Here is a 24,951-nt window from a genome sequence, read left to right as displayed (position 1 = left end):
GACTCTGAAGGGAACCCTTCAGACTGGAACCCCAAAGACAACCTGTGGGAAAACTATGCGCATGACAGCAGTCTGGGAAACACGGAAGCAACAAATGCCAGCGCGAGGCACCAGGGAGCTCCTGGAGAAAAGAAGGGAAAGTGATGAGCAAAGAGTAGGCGAACCATTTGGAAAGGTGATGAGGGTGGAGCTGGTGGGTTGCAAGCATGAGGGAGAGCACAATTTGGAGAAGGAAGGGGGGGGGGGGAAAAAGCAAGGGGGAGGGGGGAAGCGGGGGAACTGGAAGAGGAGAGGGATCGAGAACACACTCCGGGGCAAGGACCCTGAGGGTGATAACCAGGGACTGGGAGAACCGGTGCGGGAGGAGCAGAAGCGAGGCTGGAGAGATGGGAGGAAGAGGGGGACAACGATCTGGGGCAAATCGCGGGGTGCTGTTCGAGGAGCAGGAGGGTGGCGGCTTTAAGCGTGGGTGGAGGAAGACCAGAAAAGGCCCCTGAGAGAAAAAGGGAAGAGAAGGGGAAGCTAGGGAGATAATACGGAAGAGCGCAGGAGGGCGGTGAGGGGAGACGGGGGTCAGCAAGTGTGCAGCTTGGAGTCGGGACGAGGTGGGTCCCAGGACGGGACTGAGAGGGGGATGTGCGAGGCCGAGAGCCAGATGACAGGGCAGCCGAGGCTTGCAGGGTGGCAGCAGGGGCACGAGGAGAGCAGAGGAGGGAGGAGGCTCTGCAAGGTGCAGGGGCCCAGCCAGAGAATTCGGGGAGCCCTCGGGGCTCCTTACCTGCTCCGTGTCCCTCTCGTTCAGCGTGGGTAGGGGGGTCCGGGCGCTGGACATGGCGCCGGTATCTCAGGGGAGGGAACCGAGAAGCTTGGAGGAAGGGAGGGAAGGGAAGGCGCGGAGCCCGGCCGGGCGGGGCTTCTCACAGCAGGGGCACCCGCCGCATGGGCCCCGGCCGGGGGTGCGGGGAGGCCGGGCAGCCGCTCACGCCAGCCCGGGGATGCGCCGCTCGGGCTAGGCCGCGCCGGCTCCGAGCGGCTCCGGACCGCACCCCCCCGACCCCCGGCTGGGCTGTGCCGCCTTTCGGCCGGGCCGCGCCGCTCCGCCTACTCTCTGCCGCCGCAGCCGGCCGCCTGCCTCGCTCCTCCCCTGCCCTCAGCGGCACTGCTCCGCGCCCGGCACACAGGCAGCCGCCGCCGGACCTGCTGCTCCCAACATGGCCGCCACCACCGCCGGCCCTCGGCTCTTTCCGCCGGCAGCAGCCGGAAACATCCGAAGCGGCGAGGTACGGGCGGGGGGCGCGCCTCCTCCTCCTGGCCTCGGACTACGGGTGAATTCCGGAAACACCCGAAGAAGATTACTCCTGGGGACGCGCGCACCGCCTCGATTCCGAAGACGAAGCTTCGGCTCTGTTTACGGAAATCTACGAAGCCACTCGGGGAACTCCAGCCACGCCCATAGGCCTTTCCCCGCCCACTTCAAGCAGGCTCGCTGCGGTTTCCGGAAACACCCGAAGCCGCTCCGCGTGCAGTGAACCGGCCACGCCCCCGTCCCGCCCCGCAGCCGACCGCGGTCGTCGGCCATTTCCGGCAACACCCGAGACCCGGCGAGCCCCGAGTCGTTCCTGGGGTGGTACCCGGTCGGAGTGTTCGTTTCTTTCCGTCAGTTTCCGGGTATTTTCAAACCTGAACGGGGAGCGTGGATCACCTGTGCATGTTTATTATTTGACCAAATAGAAAATAAGGCTGTTAGCCGTCCCAACGATTGGCATCCTTTGGTTCTAAAACAACTTCCCCGTTTGCGTGTCCGCTCATCAGTCCGCTCATAAAATCCATCTCGTTTTTATCATCCAACCTATCAACATGTGTGTCACCTGTCAAAGGCAGCGTCTTTTACCTGTCTACTTAACATTCTTCACCTGCCATCGTCTGTCTTGGATTCTGTTTATCCATACACCCCCACATCTAATCCGCACTGTTTCTTAAGGTCCGGGGCAGGCACCCGGTCGGCCTCCTTGTCTCCCAGCTGTGGGAGGCTACAGGGGTTCCCCCTCCAGCCCTGTGTTCCAGCCGCAGCTCTGTGGAATGAAAATGCTATGTGATCTTGGAAAGATTACATAACATCTCTGAGTTTGGGCTCCTCGACGTCCTTATATTAAGAGAATTTATGCCTTTGTTTCAGTGATGACATTCTAAATAACATCTTTGAATTCCACTTACCTTTTTTTTTAATTGTTCAAAATAGCACAAAATGACATTGCACTATGGTGATACTGAGTCACGCCAGTTACCTTTTAAAATACCCCTGTAAAGCAAGGCAGGAGAGGCATTCTCCCCCCCCCCCTTTTTTTTTTTTTAATTTTTAATGTTTATTTATTTTTGAGAGAGAGAGAGCACGTGAGCAGGGAAGGGGCAGAGAGAGAGGGAGACAGACACAGAATCGGAAGCAGGCTCCAGGCTCTGAGCTGTCAGCACAGAGCCAGACTCGGGGCTCCAACTCACGGACCGCGAGATCATGACCTGAGCTGAAGTCGGATGCTTAACTGACTGAGCCGCCCAGCAGCCCCAAGAGGCATTTTCATCTTAATTCATTTTTCATTTATCCCTTCAAAGACAATAAAACTCACAGAAAAGAGAAACTGGTTGACAACGAGGATTCGTCAGGATGGCACAAAGAATGGGCACCTGGAGAAGGTCCCTTCTTTCCTGGACTTGAGTTTCATCAATAAAGTGAGGTCTCTCTCATCTTTTAAGAGCCTTCCGCTCCAACAGGAAGCCCGCTTGGCAAACTGAGTCCACTCTTCACTTCCTCCTAGACTGTCTCACCAGGTAGAGGCTGTAGGCTAGTTTGATTTCTCTGGCTCCAAGCTGTCCCCCGCAGCTCCAAGCTGTCCCCCGGACGTGTTGGAACTTGCCCCACCTCCATCCCAGGGCTCAACAGCCCCTTAAGGTGGGCAGAAGCCAGAATCTCCTCCGGAGCCAGAGACCAGGCTCAAGCAGCAAGTCCCCAAAGGTACAGGAGAAGAGAGGTCCCAGGTATTGTGGGAAAAAGTGCTGGATGGACCTCTGACACTTGATGACTCCCACTTCCCATCTACCCCATCTTGAGCGGAGCCCATGGCCAGGTCACCCAGAGAAATAGACACCTGGACAGATGCAATGGGAGGATGGGACGGACGTACTTCTTAAATGGCAACAGGTGCCACCTACAGTACTCCAGGACACCTCCCCGTGGCCCGCTCCAGCTCCAGTCAGGCACCCAGCCATCGAGGAAGAAGTTGATGAAGGAACACAGAAGGAGATGAGGGGGAAAGGTGAGGACACAGGACAGTCCACTCCCCCCACCCCAAATTCATCCCGAAAATCCGCGAGAATGGTCTGCCCTCTGGTGGCCAAAGGGAGACACAAGGCTGATTTCTGTGCCCCGTAGCGTTCCGAGGCTGGGGGTGGGGGGAAGGAAGGAGTTGGAGGAAGGAAGGTGAGCTCGCAGGGGGTCTTTCCTGTCATGCTCTTGTCTAAGCAAACTCTACCTCCTCCCTGCTTCTCACTCTGGCTCTCACCCCCTGCCTTCCGCCCCTTAGCCCCCTACCTCCACCCCACCTGTCCCTTCCTCTTCCTCACAAGGCTGCCTAACTGGTCTCCCTGCCTAGACTCCCTCCAACCTATCCCACCAGATGTGCCAGAATAATCTGCCTACAGCCCAGCTCCAAATACACTTCTGCCCTGGTTGAGGGCTCTCGCCAGCTCCCTTCCGTGATAGGCAGGCCCTGGGCCTGTGACCTGGGCACTCACAAAAGGCCCTACTCTTAGAATGGCTTCGAACTTGATTTAATGCTCTGCTGTCACCCTCTTGACATGTTTGCCAAGGGGGACTTGCATTGCCATTTTGCATTGGGCCCCACAAGTTCTGCAGCCAGTCGTGGTGGTGGGAAAAGTGTTGGCGAATACAGACACCAAACATCACAGTAGGTCTTAAGTGCCGTGGAAATAAAAGCCGTCAGCTAAGGGTGATCCGGATTACAGGAGTGAGTGGGCGGAATAGGAGTTGCAGTGCTAAGGTGGTCAGTGTAGGCCTCACTGAGAAGGTGACCGTTGAGCAAAGACTTAAAGGAGGTGAGGGAGTCAGCTCTGTGGCTATCTGGGGGTGGAGCTTTCTGGCCAGTGCAAAGGCCCTGAGGCAGGAGAACAAGAAGGCCAATGGGACCGGAACAGAGGGAGAGGGAGCAGTAGGAGAAGGCCGAAAGGTGATGGGGAACCAGGCAGGGTGGACCACTGCTTTGGCTTTTCCTCGGAACGGGATGGGGAGCTGTGACACGAGTGGACCCGCTACTGAGTTGAGAATTAGGTAAAGGGGCAGGGCAGGAACAGAAGCCTGGAGACCAGGAAGGAGACTTTTAGGAGAATTCAAGGGAGAGGCTTGAGCCTCTCAGTGGCTCAGTGGCTTCGAGCGGGGCAGCAGCAGTGGAAGTAGCAACAGGTGGCTGGATTTGGGAGATACTGGGAAGGTAGGGCCGACAGGATTTCTCAGTGGATTGGCTTAGGGGGCGTGTGAGAGAAGCGTTAAGGGTAATTCCAGGGGCGCCTGGGTGACTCGGTCATTGACGTCGGCTCAGGGCGTGATCTTGTGGTTTGTGAGTTCGAGCTCCACGTTGGGCTTTCTGCTGTCAGTGCGGAGCGCGCTTGGGATCCTTTGTCCCCCTCTCTCTCTGCACCTCCCCTGCTTGCGTGCTCTCTCTCTAAAATAAAATAAAATAAAATAAAATAAAATAAAATAAAATAAAATAAAATAGGTAATTCCAAGCTTTCTACCCTGAACAAGACAAAGCACACATAAAAAAGACATCTACCATAGGCCTCAGAGCAGGTAGAAACCAACCAAATGGACCAGCACTCCAGGGCAGTCACGATACCCCCTAGAATGAGGGAAGGCAAGGATTGTGGGATTCCCAGCCCTGGCAGGCACAAAGGAGTTATGGTAGCTCTCCCCCCGTGGGTGGGCACAGAGGAAAGAAGTCAAGGGGAGGTAAGGTTGCTCAAATGGAAGACATCCTTATTCTCTCACCTCTAAAACAATGCAACTCTTCATCTTTCTCCTTCCGAGCCGTGGAGCCAGAGAGCACGCTCATCATTCAGTGCAGGCCCCTCTCCAGGGTGGGAGGCAGGGTCCAGAATTGCTCTCTGATCAAGAGTCGGATGTCTGGGGCGAAGCAAGCCCTACGTATGCCCCCTGACTGGCCACAGACCCTCCCGTCTTGCCGCGTTTTGTCCTGTGTTTCTTGATGCCTCTGAATTTCCATCGTGCGCTTTATCTCCATTGCCAGACACCATATTGAACTTAGGATATCTCCGAGATGTTGGAGCGTGAAAAATTGGCACCTTAGCACTGATGGTCTAGAACGTTTGTTATCCGCGTCGCCGCCCAACCCACCGTTCTTGTTCCCCTTTCTTGGTTTTGCTAACACACACTGAGAGCTGGGTACTGTGCAGACATTGCCAGAGTCACAATGAGCAGAAGGCACTTATAAGGAAATCAAAGTGTAGAGGGGTTCAGTCCCTTGCTAGGGGAGTCGACCTCAGTCATCTTAGCCCATGAGAGGCAAATAGGGTAGTGAGTCAACACACATGCTTTGTTGCCAGGGTGCTCCTTGGGAGCTGTGTGGTCTCAGGCAAGCCTCTTAAACCTCCCTCTATCTTAATTTTCCCATCTTTTAAATGGGGATAATAAAAGCACCTGCTTCATAAGGTTGATTGGTGAGGATATGAGTTAATATACGAAACATGCTTAGACAGAGCCTGGTGGATGGCCAGTGCTTTGCGTAGGCTGCTCTTACGAGAAGGCATAAGCTAGCCTCCTTTTAATTCTCTCTGCTATAACCTCTCCGCTTCCCTGGAGAACAACACTGGACCGGAAGTAAGAGAGCCCATTCTGGCAACAGCTCTGTCACTAATGGATCACATGAGCCATTAGGTAACTCCCTCCCCCCCACCCTTGGGTCTCAGGCTCCCTGTCTGTACAATGAGGGGAAGCCGGATTCGCCGCTCTCTACGGAGTCGTCTGTAATGGTATCTTCTGAATGTCTGTGTCCCTCCAGGATTCGTATGTTGCAATCCTAACCCCCAAGGTGATGGTGATGGCCTTGGGAGGTGATTAGGTCAGGAGGGCCCTGCATGTGTAATGGGATTAACGCCTTCATAAAAGGGACCCCACAGAGCTCCCCAGTCCCTTCCATCACGTGAGGACATAGAGAGAAGCCTGCCTTCTCTGAACCAGGAAGCAGGCTCTGAATCTGCCAGGACCTTGATCTTGGACTTACAGCTTCCAGAACGGTAATAGATTTGCTGTTTATAAGCCACAAGTTGATGGTATTCTGTTACAGCAGCTCGAGGTCTAAGACGGTCTCCAAACCCAAACCCAGCAACGATATCCCTCCCACCCTTCTTCAGTCATGGTCAGGTCCCACCATGCTTGGGATGGAGGGGACAGTGTCCCTTCCGGCTTTGCTCACATGTCCTCATGGTGCAGCAGGATGACCACCCTGTCGGGGGGGGGGGGAGGCAGGGATGGGCGGGGAAGGGGCATCAGGCAGAGAAGCCACCTTTAGAGTCTGTTCTGGGAGGAGAGTCGCCTTTTGGACCAACCAACGCTCCCATGACTGCGTCACTGTCCACAGGCAGGGTTCTGTGGCCACTGACACTGAAAAGGCTGGGCATCCTGGATGCGGTGCCAGGCGGCCGCATTGGCAGAGGCCCTGTGAGCAACCCAGGAGGAAGCAGAGGTGGGCAGTTTTTCATGGGGTTCAGAGGGAGATACCCTGAGTGGATGATCTGGGGCTTGTGGGAGCATGGGAACTGGACGGAGTAGCAAGGAAGGCGTCTTAGAGGAGGTGATGCTGAGTCTGATCCCAAGGAGAAGTAAGGGCTACAAGGAAGGACTGACGGAAAGAAGCGAAGCCTGTGGTGGCATGAAGGAGACCGGACCCCAAGGAGTTCCCATCTCACGAGGATGTCGGGTGGGCCAACATCCAACTTAGAGTTGGCAGAGGGGGTTGGTACCAGCTGGTGTCCTGGGCTCTCCCTGGCTTCCTGGAGGAGGTAGGGGCCAGGCCGGGCCAGGAGTCACCAGTGTGCCGAGGGGATGTCCCTGCATACCTCCCAGCTGTACAGCCACACCTAGAGCCGGCAGGCAGAGTGTCTGTAGACGAAATTCCCGCTTTCCTCCCCTGCCTCCCTCCCTGGGAAGATGAGCGCTAACCCCAGGGAGAGCGGGGACACAGTGTGGTTCCTGGTAGTGTCCCTGGTGCCTCGTGCAGTGCCTGGGCTATAGCAGGCTGGCTGTGAGTCCCTGGGCAATGAGAGCCACAGAGCTTTGGCTCATCTTGTCCCCTCGGCCCGGAATTGCCTTTCCCCATTTAGCTGCAGGACTCTCTCTCTACTTAAATGTCTCCTCCCGAGGAAGCCCTCTGCAGCGCCCTCCCACCTCAAAATTGCATCCCTTCATGGGCGAACATGCCAAATGGCGTCACAGGGGTGCCATCCGCCAAATCCACAATGGAGGAAATTCCGTTTATAGAACAAGCCACCAGGTTCTTAAACAAGAAAAAAGAAAAGAAACGAGAAAAGAAGGGAAAAAAAAAAAAAAAAAAAGGAGAGAAAGGTTGCTGAAATACAATGTGTGGACCTTATTTAGCTCCTGATTCAAACAAATCAGCTGTAAAAAGAGACTCATGGAGGGGTGCCTGGGTGGCCCAGTCGGTTGAGCGTCTGACTTTGGCTCAGGTCATGATCTCGCGGTTTGTGAGTTCAAGCCCCGCACTGGGCTCTGTGCTGACAGCTCAGAGCCTGGACCCTGCTTCAAATTCTGATCTCCCTCTCTCTCTGCCCCTCCTCTGCTTGTGCTCTCTCTCTCTCCCTCTCTCAAAAGTAAGTAAACATTAAAAAATAAAAAAAAATAATAATAAATAAATAAAAAAGAGACTCATGGAGGGGGGCCCCTGAGTGGCCCAGTCAGTTGAGCATCTGACTCTTGATTTTGGCTTAGGTCCTGATCCCAAGGTCATGGGACTGAGCCCTGGCTCTGTGCTGAGTGTGGACCTTACTTGGGATTCTCTCTTTCTCTCTCCCTCTGCCCCTCTCCCTGACTTTTCTCTCTCAAAAAAAAAAAAAAAAAAAAGTGAAAAAGAGACTCACGGAAGAGTTTTAGAGATTGGTTGCACAACAATGTGAATGTGCTAACTACTACAATTAAACATGTGTAAAAGGGCAAATTTTATGGCATATGTATTTTGCCCACAATTAGAAAATTGAAAACAAAAAGACATTCATGGACCAATTGGGGAACGTGAACACTGACTGGATGTTAGATGCCATTAAAGGATTATTAAATTTTTTTTAAGTAGGCTCCATGCCCAATGGTGGGACTTAAACTCATGACCCTGAGATCAAGAGTCGCATGTTCTATCGACTGAGCCAGCCAGGTGCCCTAAGGGATTATTAATTTTTGAAGTGTGATATTGATGTATCTCACTGAAGACCGTCTCTTAGAGATACGAACAAACCTATTTACAGATGAAATGACACCGTGTCTGGGATTGGCTTTTTTTTTTTTTTTAATTTTTTATTTATTTTTGGGACAGAGAGAGAGAGAGCATGAACGGGGGAGGGGCAGAGAGAGAGGGAGACACAGAATCGGAAACAGGCTCCAGGCTCTGAGCCATCAGCCCAGAGCCCGACGCGGGGCTCGAACTCACGGACCGCGAGATCGTGACCTGGCTGAAGTCGGACGCTTGGAGGGGTGCCTGGGTGGCGCAGTCGGTTAAGCGTCCGACTTCAGCCAGGTCACGATCTCGCGGTCCGTGAGTTCGAGCCCCGCGTCGGGCTCTGGGCTGATGGCTCAGAGCCTGGAGCCTGTTTCCGATTCTGTGTCTCCCTCTCTCTCTGCCCCTCCCCCGTTCATGCTCTCTCTCTCTCTGTCCCAAAAATAAAATAAACGTTAAAAAAAATAATAAAAAAAAAATAAATAAATAAAAAAATAAAATAAACCAGGAGGGGCCCGTGGGTGGCTCAGTCGATTGAATGTCTGACTTTGGCTCAGGTCATGAGCTCATGGTTTGTGAGTTCAAGCCCCGCATTGGGACTTCTGCTGTCAGGGCAAAGCCCGCTTCAGATCCTCAGTCCCTCTCTCTCTCTCTCTCTGCCCCTCTCCTGCTTGCGCTCCCCAAAATAAGTAAATCCTTCAAATAAAAGAAAATAAACCGGAAGGGAGGGAGATGTGGGGAGACAAAGATAAACCCAAACTGGGCGATATATATGTTGAAGCCGGGTCGTAGATACCTCAGGGTTCACTACTCCATTTCGTCTTTTCTTGGGCGTGTTTGAAAACGTCTGCCACCGAAAAAGAAATAAGACAAACAAGAAAAAATAGCGCTCCTCTATCATGCCCTGTTGTTCTTCCAGGCACTCATCCTGGCCAGACGTACGGAGAGCGTGCCGCTCTCTTGTCCCCAGCTGTGACTTCAGAAGGCTGTGGGTGAGTGTCTCAGAGGCAAACTGCTCACCCAGGAAACTGTGGGTGCTATGGTGGCCCAGGAGGACTCGCTCCAGGTCAGGGAGGAGTGGGAGGGGAAAGGGCAGGTTCTGCGCGCCGCGCCCCCCCCCCCCCCCTCCAATGCGCTGCCCCCTAGAGCGGCCCAAGCTCACGTGGACATTGTTGTACCAGTCACTGCTTCTGTAGCCACCAAATACCAAGACCGGCCTGATTCAGCATCAGAGGTGGCCGAGTGAAGCCATGAAGCCAGGGGGGCAGCAGGCAGGGCCCACCCGGGGGGCCATGAGGTATTTTCTGAAAAAGGAACAGGTGAGAAGCAGGACTCCCTCCACCCTCAAAGCGCTCAGCTTGGTTCCCAGACCTTGTCACCTGGGACGGGATAGCACCCTCCTGCATCTGCTGTGAGTCCCTTCAGTCGCCACTGCCAGGTACGAGGTAGGATCCCAGCAGGTGCCAGGGCCGGTGGGGGGACTCTGGAAACTGCCATGGAGAGGGCACTGGGCACCACCATCTAAATGCTGGAACGAAGGAGGCGCTGAGCGCTTTCCATTGTGAATGACCTTCCCCGCTCCCACCTGACCCACCCCTGCCTCACACCCTGAACCTACCCCAGGTCCCCAGGCCCTCAAGGGAAGATGCATCAGTCCCTCCCGAAGCAGAAACTGGCCACAGCGCGGGAGACAAGAGCGCTGGGGTCAGATAGCTCCAGGCTCAGCCCGGCTCTGCTCCTTCACCAGCTCTGGAATGGCAGGCTGGTCACCTCGTTCATCTCGCCGTGCCCGTCCCTCACCTGTGTAATGGGCACAACGTGGGGTGACCCACGATGGAGACGAGGCGCGTGTCCTGGGTGCACTCGGCAGTTCCTAGCGTGGGACCTGCCCCCGGGGCGGGGGGGGGCCTTCATTCACCTTTGTGGAATCTGAGGCCGGCAGGACTGTCACCCTCAACCTCCTGCCTCCTTGCTGCTCCTGCTCCCTCAGGTCACCCGGATGTGGGGTCTGAGACCTGAGGCGTTGACAGTGCTGTTGGGGAGACTAGAAGTCCGGCACGGCTTCCTCTGGCGGCCTAACAGCCCCGGTGGGGCGGCACAGAGAGACTGAGGTCCCATCGGAGATGCTCTCCCTCTCCAGCTCCCCATCCTTCTACACCTCGGGGGTGGTGGAAAGACTTTACGGTCTCACTTGAGCCACACAGCTACCCAGGCGTGCGGGGGAGGGCTGGGGGGGGGGGGTGAGGAGCACATCTTACACGGGAACAGGAGGTTGGACCACAGGAGCTGCGGAGCCTGGATGCAGCCGGGGAGCCACACGGGGGCCCAGCGGTGTCTTCTCTTCCCAAACACGCCCTTACACACGCCCGTGTCCCTCCGAGGAGGGAAGGGGCCGCTTCTTCCTTTGTCCGGGACCAACTTTGACTCTATGGTTATTACTGGTATCCAGAAAGATCTCCCCTACCTGGACCCCACGGAGATCAGGGGGGAGCAGCAGAAGTTGGCCAGTTTCAGAGAGCAAGGGGGCCTAGAGGCACAGGTATATCCCCACTCCTTCACTCGATGTCGTGATTGGGCCTCGGCATTATGCCTGGAAAAAGTTGCCGCCACCAGCCCCGGGCTGCTGACAGCGTGGGAGGGTTCCTTAGTGTTCTGGGCAAACATCTGCAGCAGCCCTGGGATGGCAGTTCTGGTCTGGGGTGGGGGGGACACACCCCAAGCACTGGGTCACCGATGTTCAGAAACTTCATGCCCTCCACCTCTCCCAGGAAGACCACAGGGTGCCCACAGGGAGCTCCCAGCCACAGACACTCATACAGTCCCTAGGGTCCCGGCCAAGGCCGGGCAGACCCCTGCCGACCAAGATGTGGGAGTAAAGTCACAAGACAATCATGCCACCCACAGTCACCATGGCCGCAACCCTGTGCAGGGAGCCAGACTCCAGGGATCAGCTTGCAGTGGGAAAATGTCGCATAGGAAGACACATCAAGAGGGCACTTGACAAACATTTATTGAGCACCTACTATGTGCGAGGCCCCTAAGCAGGGCCTTGGGAAAGCAAAGTCAATGCAACCTAGTCCCTGCCCGGAAGGAGCTCACAGTCTACTGGGCCGGCCATCAATCACATCAACAGCAGCAAAGGTGCATTTAACTTCAGGAGTTTACAGCGAGCTTTTATACGTCTTTTTCAGTTGTAAACACCCAGCAACACAGCCACGTGGACTTAAAAGCACATTGGCATAAATGTAAACACAGTCACGAGATTGGAAGGGTGGGAAATCACCTGCAATAATTCACATTGGTGTTTCAAAGCCCGATTTTCAACACTACCGTTACCCCCTGTGAAGTCCGACAGAAGTTTTAGCGATTTGCAGAAACAGTGGTGGAGATACAGCGGGGATTCTGTGGCCCACCTGACCTCATGCATCGGGGAAGCCACCTGGGACACAAGATGTTCTGAACCTCTGTCCACTGCCTTTTTTCTACAAGGTGCCATGCCACACCCGTGCCTTCTAATCCCTCCCAACCGGGCATTCCTCTCCCAAGCTTGTCAAAGAAAAGGACCGCATCCCAGGAAGCAACCACGCTGCGAGATTGCTCACGCCTGGTCCACGCGTGGGGTGACACCAGCTCGGAGGAGCACACAGCATGTACCCAGGTCCTTCCTGGCTGGTCTCAAAAGCTGGCTGGGTCAGTGTTATAGGGGAACAAGGCCTCTAGAGTCCTATCTATGCCCTACCTCTCCCCCAATGCACAGTATTTATCAGGAGCAGAAAAGTAGTCTCTGTACAGAGGATAGACTGTCCCGTTCCTCCATTTGCCTCTGGATTCTAAATGTGGCAGTGGGGTTTGGGGTCTGAGACAAGCTCCCCAAGCTCCTTTTCAGAGCCCATGTCACCCAAGGGGAGAAAAACACCCCACATGGATTTGGTCTGTGATGCTGGTTTAGGAGGATAAGGAATCTGGTGAAGAAACCCCAAATGGACCATCTCTTGGTCCAGGGAATGGGGAAACCAGGCAGGGGAGGGAGTTTAATTAAGTCAACGAGAGGGCAGTTTGGAGCATCTTGGGGCAGGGGAGGGGAGGCATCTCTCTCCCCTGCGGGCACAACCATTTCACTTTAAAAAGGTCAGGTTATGTCTCAGCTCCTAAGGTGTAAGCGCCACTGAGCCCCTCTCCGCACCTCCATAGGCTCTCTTAGAGGCTTACCAAGTTGAGTCAGAAGGTACAAAATGTTAAAGGTGTCTCTGACCCCATCTCAAGGGCGGGGGGGGGGGGGGAGGGGGGAGGGGCAAGGTGTCCCTCTGACTGGCACCAAGTCAGCCCCAGTCCTCCAGCCACCAAAGCCCTGGCCTGGCCCTGCTCTGCCCTCCCACCCAGGACCCTCTTTCAGCCCTCCTGCCCCTCAAGGTCGCTCCAGGAGGCTGAATACCCCCCCTTCCCCCAATGACGGCCCAGACGGAACTCTCTTAATAAAAAAAAATAATTTATTGTCAACAAAGGAGATATATACAACAGGAAAACAGGTGAAAGAAGGGAGTGAACAAAAGCCCCCAGGTGGGCTGCTTGGGCCTCCTGCAGGGATGGAACGGGAAGAGGTAATGGAGGCCTCCTGGTTTAGGAGCCTGAACGGGTGGGGGAGGAGAGGCGTCCCCCGAGGTAGTGGGACTCAGTTCAAACCCCATCATGACCACCTCTTGTGTAAGGCACTGTGCCAAGGGAGAATGGTGGGGGCTGGGAGGGGGGACGGAGAGGTCTGGGTCAGCAAAAGGATTGGGGTAGGTGTTCTCCACAGGCCCAATGCCCTACCGCACGACTGCCCTCAGGCCAGCCTGCCCCTCTCAGGGCCCGGCCCCATGCCTTGCCGGGAGCGTCTGCCAATGCCCCCGAGTGACAGTGGATGCTGCCCCCCGCCCTCTCCTCCAGCCTGCCTTGGCACCCAGTTTTACTCTCTCCATCAGGTGGCCGAGCTGGGCAGCTCTGAGTGATAAGCCAAAGGGGGACCCCGCCTCTTCCCTTCCCGCCTCCCCAGGAAAGCAAGAACCTATACACCACTCCCTGCCTCTGGCTGCCCCCCGACAGCGGTGCTGGATTCCGACAGAACTGTAGGCCAGTTTGGGGTGTCACCTGCTCCCACACCCTTGGCGCCCTGGGGGTGCTTGGACCAGTCTTGCAGGAGGCTGACTGCCGGGGGCTCCTCCATCCGTACGCGGATAACCTGGAGATCCAGTGTCCCGCGAAGCCCCGGAGGGGGAGCTGGGCAGGGATGGGAGCAGAGAGCACACACAAGTCAGGGCCCTCCAGACCCCCACCACAAGGACGTCCCCTGAAGGCCTCTGCAAACCGCACCTCCATTTCCGGGCCCTCATTTCCCCAGCCCAGAGCCTGGTATGAGGGGGACCCTGAGGACAGTGAGAAGCTCCACTCTTGGTTCACCCAGGGGCCACGAGCGACCGGAAAACGAGGTCACGGCTCCCTTGGCATAAGCCAGTCATGCCCCGTCGTAGGCTTCCTCCCTCGTGTATCCTGGTGCCCAGAGGCGCAGTGCTGTAGGCCTCGCTCAGCTCTTACCTTCAGTCGGCTATCTCATCTAAAACTTCACTGGGCACCCTAGCCTCAGTGCTTCTGCCCCGTGTGGGCAGAAGGGATGCGAGTGGGGACCCGCAAACAGAGTAAGACACAACTCTGCCCACCGAGGGGCTCTTGAATGGGTACGCAGGGTAAGGGGAGAGTCCTGGATGCACAGGCCTGGCTCAGCACCCCCAGCTCTGCTTTGCAACGTTCACCAGGCTCATCCCCTCCCGAGAGTCAGCACCTACCACACAGGGATCAGGAATCGGGGGATTAGCACTGGGGAGCAACCTCATAATAAGCAAAACCGGGCCCTCACCCAGGGGAGGGCAGGCTCCCCAGAGCTTTCGAGCAGCCACACGGGCACGTGCAGAAGTTACTTTACACTGAAAAGCAAAACAGAACATGCGGACTGTTGCAACGTCTGTTTTGAGACGCATCGGTTTGTGGTGTTTTTCCTAGGCTGTTTTTAGAGACTGGATTTAAAACGTGGCCGAGAAAACAGGCACAGTTTTGCTGCACAGTTTGCGGAGGATCAAAACCACTTAACGGCTGCCAGGCCAGCGTGTTACACAATTGAGCAAACTCCGCTCTGCATTTGCATGAGCTCCCCCGTGTCTCTGACGAACTAGAAGCTCCTTGAGAGCAGGCTCAATCCCATTCATTTGTTCCTGAATTTAACTGCAGGTTCTCGAGCACCTACGCTGTGCCCAGCACTGTTCCTGCTGCTAGAGCTCTGACAGTGCATGGAGCAGACCCAGTACCCTTCCTAGAATCGATGTTCCAGTGGTGGGGGCCGATAAATAAGATAAACAAATACAAGATGCACTGTGTTATGTATGGAAAGAAACAAAGCAAAGAAAAAATATATATACATATGTATACCAGAGAAGGGGACAGGACAGCGTGGAGGGCCTTATACAGCGGGTATGTTAGCGGAAACGTACAAAGAGTGAGGAGTCAGCTATGTGGACAGATGGGGAACAGCATTCCAGGCAGAAGGAAAAGTGAATGCAGGTGCCCTGCTGGCACATGCCTGCTGCTGTACAACAGCAGGCCGGTGCCTGTGCAGAGTGGGCCGGAGAGGGTAGGAGAGGGAAGATGCTCGCTGGGGCGAGCATCGCTGGTCACCATGAGGACCCTGACTTTTTATCTGGAGTGGGACAGGAACAGCAGCGACAACATCCAACGTGGTTTTCATTAGGGACCCTGGCTACTTGTAAGAGATCAGACTACAGCGGGCAAAGACCAGAAGCTGGGAGGCCAGTGAGGTGGCTGTCAAGGAGCCAGGCAAGAGATGGCTTGGACCACGGTAGCTGCAGTGGCGGGGGAGACAGGAAGGTGAATTCTGAACGGGTTTTGGAGGTGGGGCTAACGGGATTTGCGGACTGCTCGACGCGGAGCCTGGGAAACGGAAAAGGAGGACTCTTAAGGATTTATTTAGCCTGAGTAAAGTGCAGAATGGAGAAAGGGGAGAGAAGGCTGGGGGTGGGGGTAGAGGTGGGGCTTCAGTTCCGATATGCCAGTTTGACAGATCTTATAGACAACCACAGACATGTCACACGGGCCCCTGGATGAGAGGCTGGAACCTAGGGGGAGAGCTGGGTGAGAGCATGTGAACTTAGGCCTGGATTGCTCTGGAAGTAAGGCCCTGCCCCGTGGTTCAGGCATCTAGCTCCTCACTCGCCAAACACGTAAATAGCACCTAGATCCCGTGCTGGAAAATGGGGAGATCATGGGAAATGAAACAGACACACTTCCTGACCTGAAGCAGCTCACATTCGACCAAGGGGAGGAAAGATAACCATCAGACCCATGTGCAGAAGAACAGGCAGGAGAAAGAGAACAGCGGGTGAGGCTGGAGGAAGACTCGGCCAGTTGCCCGGGACCCCAAGGGTGGAAGGCGGCTCTGGGAAGGAGTTATTAGGCAAGGTCACCATTACTGCTGCATCAGGAAAGGTAAGGACAGAGAACTGACTGCTGGATTTTTATCTTAGACAAGTCAACAGTGACCTTGCCAAGAAAGCAATTTCAGCATGAGATGGGAGAATGGAAATGGCTCCCGGAGAGACGAGAGCCAGTTAGTGTAGAAAATGCTCCCCAGCTTTGCTGAAATGGTTTGGGGACACATGGTGCAGGCGCTAGGGAGGAAAAAGAGGTCAGGAAGGGAAAAATCATAGCTTGGTATAGGCTGCTGGGTAAGATCTGGAGGAGAGGGAAAAACTGACGGTGGACAGGGAGGAGAGAGCAGCCAGCGGGGTGGGGCGGTGGGCGCAAGCAGTGGGTCGAGAGGGCTAGGCTGTTCCAGAAGCCGTTTAGTCCCAGCAGCAGAGTGAAGGCAGAGGATGCAGCTTGGATGCTGGAGGGGGATGGGCACAGGTAGAAATGCACACAGGCTGCCACTTACTAGGTGAGGGGCCCTGAGAAGGGCCTTACCTCCCCTCTGGCTGTTTCCTCTTCAAAATGGAAATCATAATACTGTACATGGTGATTGTGGGAATTTAAAGAGATAACACACTAAGACATTAACGAGCCTAGCACACAGTAAGAGCTCACTAACTTACGGACTTCTTAAAGCAATAGGATTAAGTACCAATTCTTTCTGGCAACATGGAGGGCAGAGGTGAGGGTGGGTGGGGAGGGGAGCATCAGGAGAGGTGTGATGTCCTGCCAGAAATCAGGCATGATTCGGGCTCCAGGGCCAAGAAAGAGCAGGTCAGGAGGATTGATTTATTAGTCCCCAGGGCCAAGCCGAGTCCCTTTTGCACTCCAAGCCCAGAACTGGTCCCCTTCTCTCCTGGGAAGCCCAAATCTCTCTGCTTCCCCAGCCTTGTTCTCTCCCCCCACTCCCCACCCCGATTTGTGCATGTGTGCATACCTGCACACGCCTTCTCCAGAGGGTGGGCCCAAGTCCTTTTCTGTCCTTTCTCATTAAAGTTTGTTTCTGAGCAGCGACTCTGAAAAGGTTACTGCCAAATGACCAGTAAAGGCAGGCACTGTCCACTCTTCTTTTGAGAAGTCTTTACTGAGGGCTTTCTTTACGCCAGGCGCGTTACTGGGTGCGGAGGATACAGCAGTGAACAAGGACCCTAACCCTTGCGAAGCTCACACACACACTTTCTCCTTGGCCCAGCCTGGAAACGTCCTGGGCCCGGCCAAGGAATCCTAAAAGCCAGGTCTCCAGGTCTTACTCACATCGAACACTAGCAAGACAAAGACGCTCTTTTTCCCACAACTTGTGAGTGGGGTCTTTAAGGCTCACCTTCTCTCTTGGCTTGCACACGTCCCCACCCTCATCCTGCAAGGCCCTTGGAAAGTTCTAGAAAGTCTTCCCTGGCTTCAGATTTGTATCTATGAGCTCAGCTGACCTCACTACAACACCCTTTCCCCAATTTCGGATCTCTGACTTTCAAACTTTTAAAAAGCGGTAGCATCTTTACTCGGAATCTTCCAAGAACTTCAATACGTAACGCAACTCAAAGTGAAGACATTCTGGCGGAGGCCTTGCAGGTTTTTGAGAAATCTGCCCAAGCTTTGGGATCCGGAAACAGTCACACCATTACTCCGGAGTCTGTGTTCTCTCTGCACAGAACTACGGAGGGCACCCCACCATTCTTTACCTGCAGCGGCACTGCCTCCGACCTGTACCCCCGAAACAGAGAGTTAAGTTTCTTGGGTACAAAGGCTGCCTCACTCATGTCATTTTTCCACAGTGCTTCCCTCAGGGCTGGGCCGCAGGAACACCTGCCGCCGCGCTGCACAGCGTCTGCTGCGGGTTCCGGCCCCCTCCAACCTCCCTAGATCTCACCACTGCCGAGAAAAACCCTCTCACAAAATTACTGAACCCCAAGGCCTCGGAGACTTTGCCCGCACACCCCATATGAACCTGAGATCTCAGGGACTCCCTTCTCAGCTACTCACCACTCCAGATGGGTGGAATTTGGGCCCAGGGTATCCCAGGACTCAAAATGAAGGCTCCCTTTCGAGAATGAAACCAGAAGACCCGTTAAACAGTGGAAGCGGTCAGCCATTTAGAGCAGTGATCCACCGAAGAGAACGAGGAAGCTCGGGAAACGCTCAAGTCCAAGCAGAGCACACAGTCTCGGGGAGGCAGGACTGGAATGTGGCTCAAGCTGAAACTTGAGACAGTTAAAACCGTGATCTACGTGAAGGGGTGAGGCCTGCCTCAAGATGGAAAAAGCGGAACCCACTTTGGTAAAACATCACTAAGCGCGCGCACGCACGCACGCACGCACTAAGCTTTTTGTAAAAGGTCTCGAGGATACAAGCTGATTAACAGCGGTCCCCGCGGGTGAGCGAGGTGGAGCAGAAGGGACACATTTGCATTGTTTTCTTTATGCAAAAAGTACACCTCCTTTTTGAGAGCCCTGCTCTGGGGAGCCCGCGGCACCTCGTGTGCTATCGTCCCCTGAGCTCTAACTCCGAATGCACACTTCAGACAGGCTGGGACGAGGGACTGTGTGTGCCGCTCAGTCACTCCTGTAAGAACCACTTCCTGAGCCTGAGATGTCTGGCTTGGAGAGACGAAAAGGAAGCAGGCTCACCCTCTGCCCTCCTAGAATGCATTCCAGTCTAACCTGCATTCTGCCACCACTCGGCTATGTGACCGTGGCAGGCAGAGGTTGCCCTAATCCCCAGGACCTGCGAATACAATAAGTTATGTGGCGAGGGAGAATTAAGGCTATAAGTGGAATAAATGTTGCTATCAGCTGACTTCCAAATAAAGGGATTGTCCTGGATGATCTTGGTGGGCTTGATGTAATCACAAGGGTCCCCATGGGGGAGAGGGAGGCAGAAGAGACAGACCAAAGATGGAATCTTCAGAAGGACTCTACTGGTCGCCACTGGCTTTGAAGATGGAAGGAGAGCATAAGCCAAGGAATGCACACAGCTTCCAAGAAGCTGGGCAGGAAAAGAAAATGGACCCCCTCCCTCCCCACCAGGAGCCTCCAGAAAGTAACATGACCCCGCCGACATCCAGATTTTAGCTCAGTGAGACCCATTCCAGGCTTCTGACCTCTGGGACTAAAGAACAGTAAATTGTGTTCTTGTAAAAGCCACTAACGTCTGTGGTTAATGTGTTACAGCAGCCACAGGACACGAATACAAGGACCGAGGGAAGAAGGAACCGTCTCTGAGACTCAGCCTTTCTACACGAAACATACTTTCCCAAGGGCCAGATGAATCACACACAAAACTTGCCGAAAATCGGTTGAACGTGACACAGACACGTGTGCTGATCATTAACATCGGGCAATTCGCTGACCTGCGGTCTCCACCGAGGTGCCTGCTGAGCTCACCACGGGTCCCTTCTCCTGTTCTAGTCCCGCTCAGGCCCTCGCTCCACCAGGGCGAGGTGGGCACCTCAGGTTCCGGGCGGAATCAGTCTTAAGTGTGGTGATGGGTTTGGAAGCACTGGACTAGTCCAACCTCACGACCAATTCCAGGATACTCCCCAGGAGCCAGCCGGGCAGCTCAGCTTTCTGGCCAGTCTCTGTCATTCAAATCTGCCTGCCTTTGGCCCCGTCTCTCAGGAGACCTGAGTGCTAACCACCTCTTCCCTAGACTCTGCTGCAGAGCAGCCTTGACGAGGCCAGACCCCAGGGACGTGCCTGTCTGACCCTCCCTTGTGGTCCCCTCTCAGGAGCTCACCTGGAGAGGGGCTTTCCGGCTGGGGAAGGCCCCCTTCAGCAGCTCTCTCCTCTTTGGGTGAGTCCTTGCTGTCTGAGGCCCTGAGCTGGGTGTGGGAGAAGAGCTGGAGGACGAAGCCAGGGGGGAAGCTGCCGTCGGTGAAGTGCCGGACCTCAGCGGGAGCCGCAAAAGTCTCCGTGGGGGAGTCGGGCGATGGGGGGTCTGAAAGGAAGCACGAGACGGAACTGTGGGTCTGAGCGGCCTATCGCTACTAAAGTCAGAATCCAAAGACCTGGACCCCACCGCCCCCCTCACCGGCTTGGCTTTCCTCTCGGAGCACCGTGGCCAGAGCCCATGCCCGCACCCACACTGGGCCTCCCCGTCACCTGGGTCAGGGTCTGGATCCAGGTCCAAGTTTTTGGTCATGGGTCTGCCTCTTTTCTTTCTAACTGGCTCTTCCCCAGGAGGCTCCTTCCATCTCTGACCACGGGGCTTCTTGTTTCCTGGCTCTGAGGCGGGGGCAGCTGTGGAACGAAAAGACCCCATACCTTTTAAAGGGGCTGCACTTCTCCCTCTGTTCCTTCCCTTGCCCCCCCAACCAAAAGAAAAGAAAAGAAAAAAGAAAAGAAGGGGTCGCGCCTCTCCCTCTGTTCCTCCCCCCACCCCTGCGAAAAGAAAGAACAGAACAGAAAAGAACGGGCCGCGCCTGAGCCTCTCTCCACACAGAACACAGGGCACATGCTCCCCTCTCCCCAGCTCAGCCATAAGGGCTTTCCAAAGACTGACCAGGAAACTCGAGGGGGCGGAGTCCCCTGGGCCGGCTCCTTTTCGGGAGAGATGGGTTGTCCTCAGAGTCCAGGAGGACGACAATCTCTGCTGGCATTTTGGCAGGGTCTGGGTCAGAGTCTGGGTCAGCTTCGACATCCTGGCCCAAGTCTGCAGGTGGCAGGTGGCAAACACCCAGTGAGCTCCGAGTGCTCCCAGAGTCCCGACTTTTCCCTGTGTCCTCCACCCCTGACCCCCAGTTCCAACTACCTGAGGTGGGTGAAGAAGGCTGCTCAGCTCTGACGTCTTGCAAAAGGGCCACCCCCTCACTCCAGGCCTCCAGGATGTTGCTCTTCTCCGAAGGGCTCAGGTCCAGGGTGTGAGGGTGCTGCTCCAGAATGTGCATGCGCGCCGTGTCCGCGGAGGGGGACCGGATCTCGGCCCCACACACCATGCACAGTGCCCGCCCGCTGCCTCCTGGGCTGTTTCCCACCAGGAACTCCTGTTCCCAAGACACCTGCTGCCTGGGCTCCTCACAGCCGTCGCCGCCCGCCTCCAGCAGGTTGGGCCTAGGTGGTGGGGTCTTTTCCTGCTGGGCCACTGCAGAGGGAGAGGTGCCAGAGAGTGCTATCAGTAAAAGTGCCCCACGGCCTGAAATACTCACAACATGACTCCCCAAACTTGGTGGAGCAGTGGGGGGTGGGGAGGGGAAGAACACTCCTCCCCAAAGTCTCTCTTTCTCCCTTCCCCTGCAGCCCGCGAGGCACTGACCGTATTAAACACAACCCGTGTGCCTTGGCATTCTGCTTTCTCACTCTGGATCTTCTCTCAATCTGGTCTCGGACCACAGATTTTTCCAACAGGCTGTGTTCCCGCATGTCCTCGGCCTTGGGACAACTGTCCAGACCATCCTGACCAGTCTGACAAATTCTTCTACTTCCTTCACGGCCCTGCTCGAAAAGCTACTCCTGGGACTGTCTCCCGACCTCCCACCCCTGGCAGCTGGTTGTATCCGACCTGACTTCCAGACCACTGTGCATCCTCTCTGGAGGACAAGATCGGTCAGTGTCATCATCTTCTTGTCCCCACAGGGCCTGGCACAAAGGAGATGCTTGGTGAGCCTTCAGTCGGTGAAGGAGAGGCATGCCCGTTTCTCTACCTGGCGAGGCACCTTCCAAAGGCCATCCTATCCCGTCACGATCCCTTTCCAGAGCACCTGCAGGTGTGATCTCATTGGTCTGCCTCCCATCCACTCTTCGTGCACATGGACCACAAGCTGTGGCAGGGCAGAAACCGTTTGCGCCTCGACCCACGTTAGCCTGGCAGCTCAGTGCTTCTGCGGAATCCTTGTGGCCTCTCCTGGCCGCACCTCTCTCTTACCTTCTCAGGTAAGATGGGATGGGACACAAACACGGGAGGCCCCAACACCTAGGGATGCACGTGAGCGGTGGCATTCGGTATGGGTCTGAGAACTGGCCAGGACTCAGAAGATCCAGGTCCTATGTCCCACGTGACTGTGAACGGGAGCCTTGACCTCTTGGTTGCCATCGGGCTCTTTCCCACCATTCCTCCAAAACAGCCCTCGTCAAGGTCAGCAATGCTAAACCCAGCAGCTGGTCCTTAAGCTTCACCTTCGGACTCATCGCTTCTTCCATCTTGATTTTTGCCACTTGGCTTCCGGGCATCGCCTCCTGTGGGTTCATCTCGTACTTCCCTGGGACTCTCTTCCAGTCACTTGTGCTGCTTCCTTTTCATCTTCTCAGGTGCCTGCTCGGCTCCTGCTTCTTTCGGGGCGCTGCTGAAGAACCGTCTTCTCATGAGGCCTTCTCTGCTCCCCGCAGGAAGCTGCCATCTGTCCGTCCCCTCCCCCCTCCCCCCGAGCACTCCACTCCCCTTCACTCCTCAGCCCCCCATCACCTGGCCTAACCCGTGTTTTACTTGTGCACTCTGTCTCCCCCACTGGACTGTAGGCTCCAGAACGGCATGACTTCTGATGGGTCACACCCGTATCTCCAGCATCAAGAACAGTGCTTGGCATGTAGACTCTTGATTTCGGCTCAGATCATGATCTCACGGTTCACAGCAACGAGCCCTGGCTTGGGCTCTGTGCTGACAGTGCAGAGCCTGCTTGGGATTCTCTCCCTCTCTCGCTCTGCCCCTCCCCTGCTCTCTCTCCAAATAAATAAACGTTAAAAAAAAAAAATGTGTGATGAGGGACTGACTCAGTCTCTAACCTGGAACCACTGGAGAGCCCCCCCATTTGGTTAGTTCTTGGACCCCTTCTGTCTACCTCTTTCCCACTGTCTGCCTGCTGACGACTCTGGTATTTGTACCTCCAGCCAGACTCTCCCATGGAATCTAAACGCACGTTTTTGATGCCTATCTGACCACACCACTTGTGTGGCATCTCTAACTGACCTCGTTGAAACCGTAACTCGCTAGCTGCACGCGCCTGCGTCCTAGCCTTCCCGTCTCGGTGCGTGGGAGGCCCGTCCTTTCAGCTGCTCTGGCCAAAAACCTTGAATCCATCCTTTCTCCCCCTTACCCCAACTCTTTCAAAAAGCTTCTGCGTTCGGACATTTACACTTAGGATGCCGTCTGCCTAAGATGCTTTCCAATTATCTGCAAGGTTCATTCCCTCTCTTCCTTTGGGCCTGTGCTCAAAATTCACTTTATTAGAGAAGCCTTTCCTGACCACTTGATATTCCAAATAAAACGCCCTCGCTCTCTTTTCTCCCCTCTTTGCTCTAGTGTTCTCTGAACCACTTATCTCCACCTGACACACGATGCATTTGTCTGTCTGTCCTTGGTCACTCATTTATATATACGTTCCAGAAAAAACGTTCCCTCTTTCTTTGCGGCCATTTTAGCGCGCCCAGTCTAAAACCTGACTTACAGTAGGCGCCTGACAAAGACCTGTTGAATGAATTAACTTCTCCGGACTTCTTCCTCACCCCTAACAGTGGGGAATAGGGTGCTTTTTGCACGGTTGTCAGGACAACTGAGACACCCTGGCATCCAGCATTCAATAAATACCAGCAAAAGCAAGGAAAGAACCTCTGTTCCATGCAAAGCTCTGAGAAGGGTAGTGATCTTTACTTCCCTGACTCGTTTTATAACTCTCCAGATTCCAAAAAGGAGAGACAGTGCAGGGAGACAGCAAGCTCTGCTGCGGTTAAATGAATGGCCTTGCTCTCAATTCAATCTCTTTTGGGGTACAGTCCCCGCTTTGGGAACAGGTATCTGAGGATGAAGAGATATTTGCATTCGCATGAAAAAAAAAATTTTTTTTTTTTTTTTTGCATTTTCACGAATATTAAGTTTTCCAGGAAGATGACCCTTTGTTTTTTAATGGTTTGCAAGATTCTGCGGACTAAAGAAACTGGGAAAGGGGGAGGGGAAACCAAGTGTTCCGAGATTGTTCCTCAAAGCCCCTCCCAAGGCCATCTCCTTCCTGCGTGGCTGAGGGTACCCCTCGAAAGCACGTCTTTCCCTAAACGGAGTAGGCTGTACGCAATCTCATTCACCCCTCAAGCGCTAGAATCTGACACCTGTGGCTTACGCAAGTGGAAGGCCTGGGATGCAAGGGGGGTTGGGGGACCAGGAAAGCTTTCTGCGTAGACGGCCCTGAAAATCCTCCTCTTGGGGAGCGGCATCCTCGGGATCTCTCCGGACACCAGGCTGCCGCGCCCAGCCTCCGGCCCGGAGGCCTCGCTGCCCCTCGGCCTAGAACACAGCCTGGCCCCATGTCTGCCTCTCTCCCCGCGGGGCGGGAGACCGCGGCCGCCGGTGCTGGGCCCGGGCGAGGGGGCGCTCGGGCACCGGAAGATCCGGAGCGCGCCGGGTGTGGATCGAAGGCTCCAGACCCTGGACGGGGGCGGGGGAGAGGGAATTCGGGGAGGCCCCAGATTCCAACCCCTGGAGGGGGCGGAGCGAGAGCTCACCCGGGCCCCAGGCCGGAGGGGGAGGGGGCGGCGGAACCCCTGACTGAGGAGGGGGAGGGGGCGGCGGAACCCCTGACTGAGGAGGGGGAGGGGAGGGGGCGCCCGGCCCGGCCCCGGGCCGCGGAAGCGGGGTTCCCTTCCATCCTCACCTCTGAGCATCGGCTCGGGCCGCGGAATTACGGCCACCACCATGGCCTCCTCCTCGTCCTCCCCTTCCTCGCATTTGAGCGTCACCTCGAAGCAGTCGAGCGCGGCGCCCTCGGCCTTCAGGGCCATGGTGCGGCCGGGAGGGGGTGGGAATCGCGGTGACCGGACGCCGGACGCCGGGCGCGCAGCCAGGGGCCGCCTCCCGCTCCGCGGAGCCCCCTCCCCGCCGCCCGCCGCTCACCGCCCGGCCTGCGACGGACGCGTCCGGGCCTCCCCGAGACCGAGCGCGTCGGGACCCCGGGCGGGGAGGGCTCAATCCGGGGCCCCAGGCCCCCGCCGCTCCC

At 55.6% G+C, this 24,951-nt stretch overlaps 2 protein-coding genes across 9 annotated transcripts in view; both read right to left on the bottom strand.

The window, feature by feature from the left end:
- Window positions 1–1,531, bottom strand: part of MARK2 (microtubule affinity regulating kinase 2) — a 59,144-nt gene extending 57,613 nt beyond the window's left edge. Inside the window, exon 1 of one of the 2 annotated variants that reach the window (XM_045485685.1) lies at window positions 779–1,531. In XM_045485685.1, the coding sequence (XP_045341641.1) occupies window positions 779–832 (54 nt within the window). In that variant the 5' untranslated portion in view covers window positions 833–1,531. The remainder of the gene's footprint in view (window positions 1–778) is intronic. The other variant, XM_045485692.1, reaches the window with a different exon arrangement.
- Window positions 1,532–12,993: 11,462 nt separating this feature from the next.
- SPINDOC (spindlin interactor and repressor of chromatin binding) lies at window positions 12,994–24,951 on the bottom strand. Of its 7 annotated transcripts, none has more exons than XR_006714273.1 (7): window positions 24,610–24,951; window positions 20,787–21,116; window positions 20,538–20,687; window positions 20,067–20,275; window positions 19,773–19,973; window positions 18,021–18,238; window positions 13,610–13,784 (listed from the first exon to the last, which is right to left on the bottom strand). XR_006714273.1 is itself a non-coding variant. In XM_045485679.1 (6 exons), the coding sequence occupies exons 1-6, from the start codon at window positions 24,734–24,736 to the stop codon at window positions 13,290–13,292; spliced, it is 1,512 nt and encodes a 503-aa protein (XP_045341635.1). In that variant the 5' UTR covers window positions 24,737–24,951; the 3' UTR covers window positions 12,994–13,289. The 7 variants fall into 7 exon arrangements, 5 of the variants coding, with proteins under 5 accessions (XP_045341635.1, XP_045341636.1, XP_045341634.1 ...); XR_006714274.1 differs by having other exon boundaries at window positions 18,021–18,232; XM_045485679.1 differs by lacking the exon at window positions 18,021–18,238 and having other exon boundaries at window positions 12,994–13,784.

This window comes from Leopardus geoffroyi, chromosome D1 (assembly GCF_018350155.1).
Source record: "Leopardus geoffroyi isolate Oge1 chromosome D1, O.geoffroyi_Oge1_pat1.0, whole genome shotgun sequence".
Lineage (NCBI taxonomy): Eukaryota > Metazoa > Chordata > Mammalia > Carnivora > Felidae > Leopardus > Leopardus geoffroyi.
Note: the sequence above shows the minus strand (reverse complement) of the source record. Positions and strands in the feature narration are given on the sequence as shown.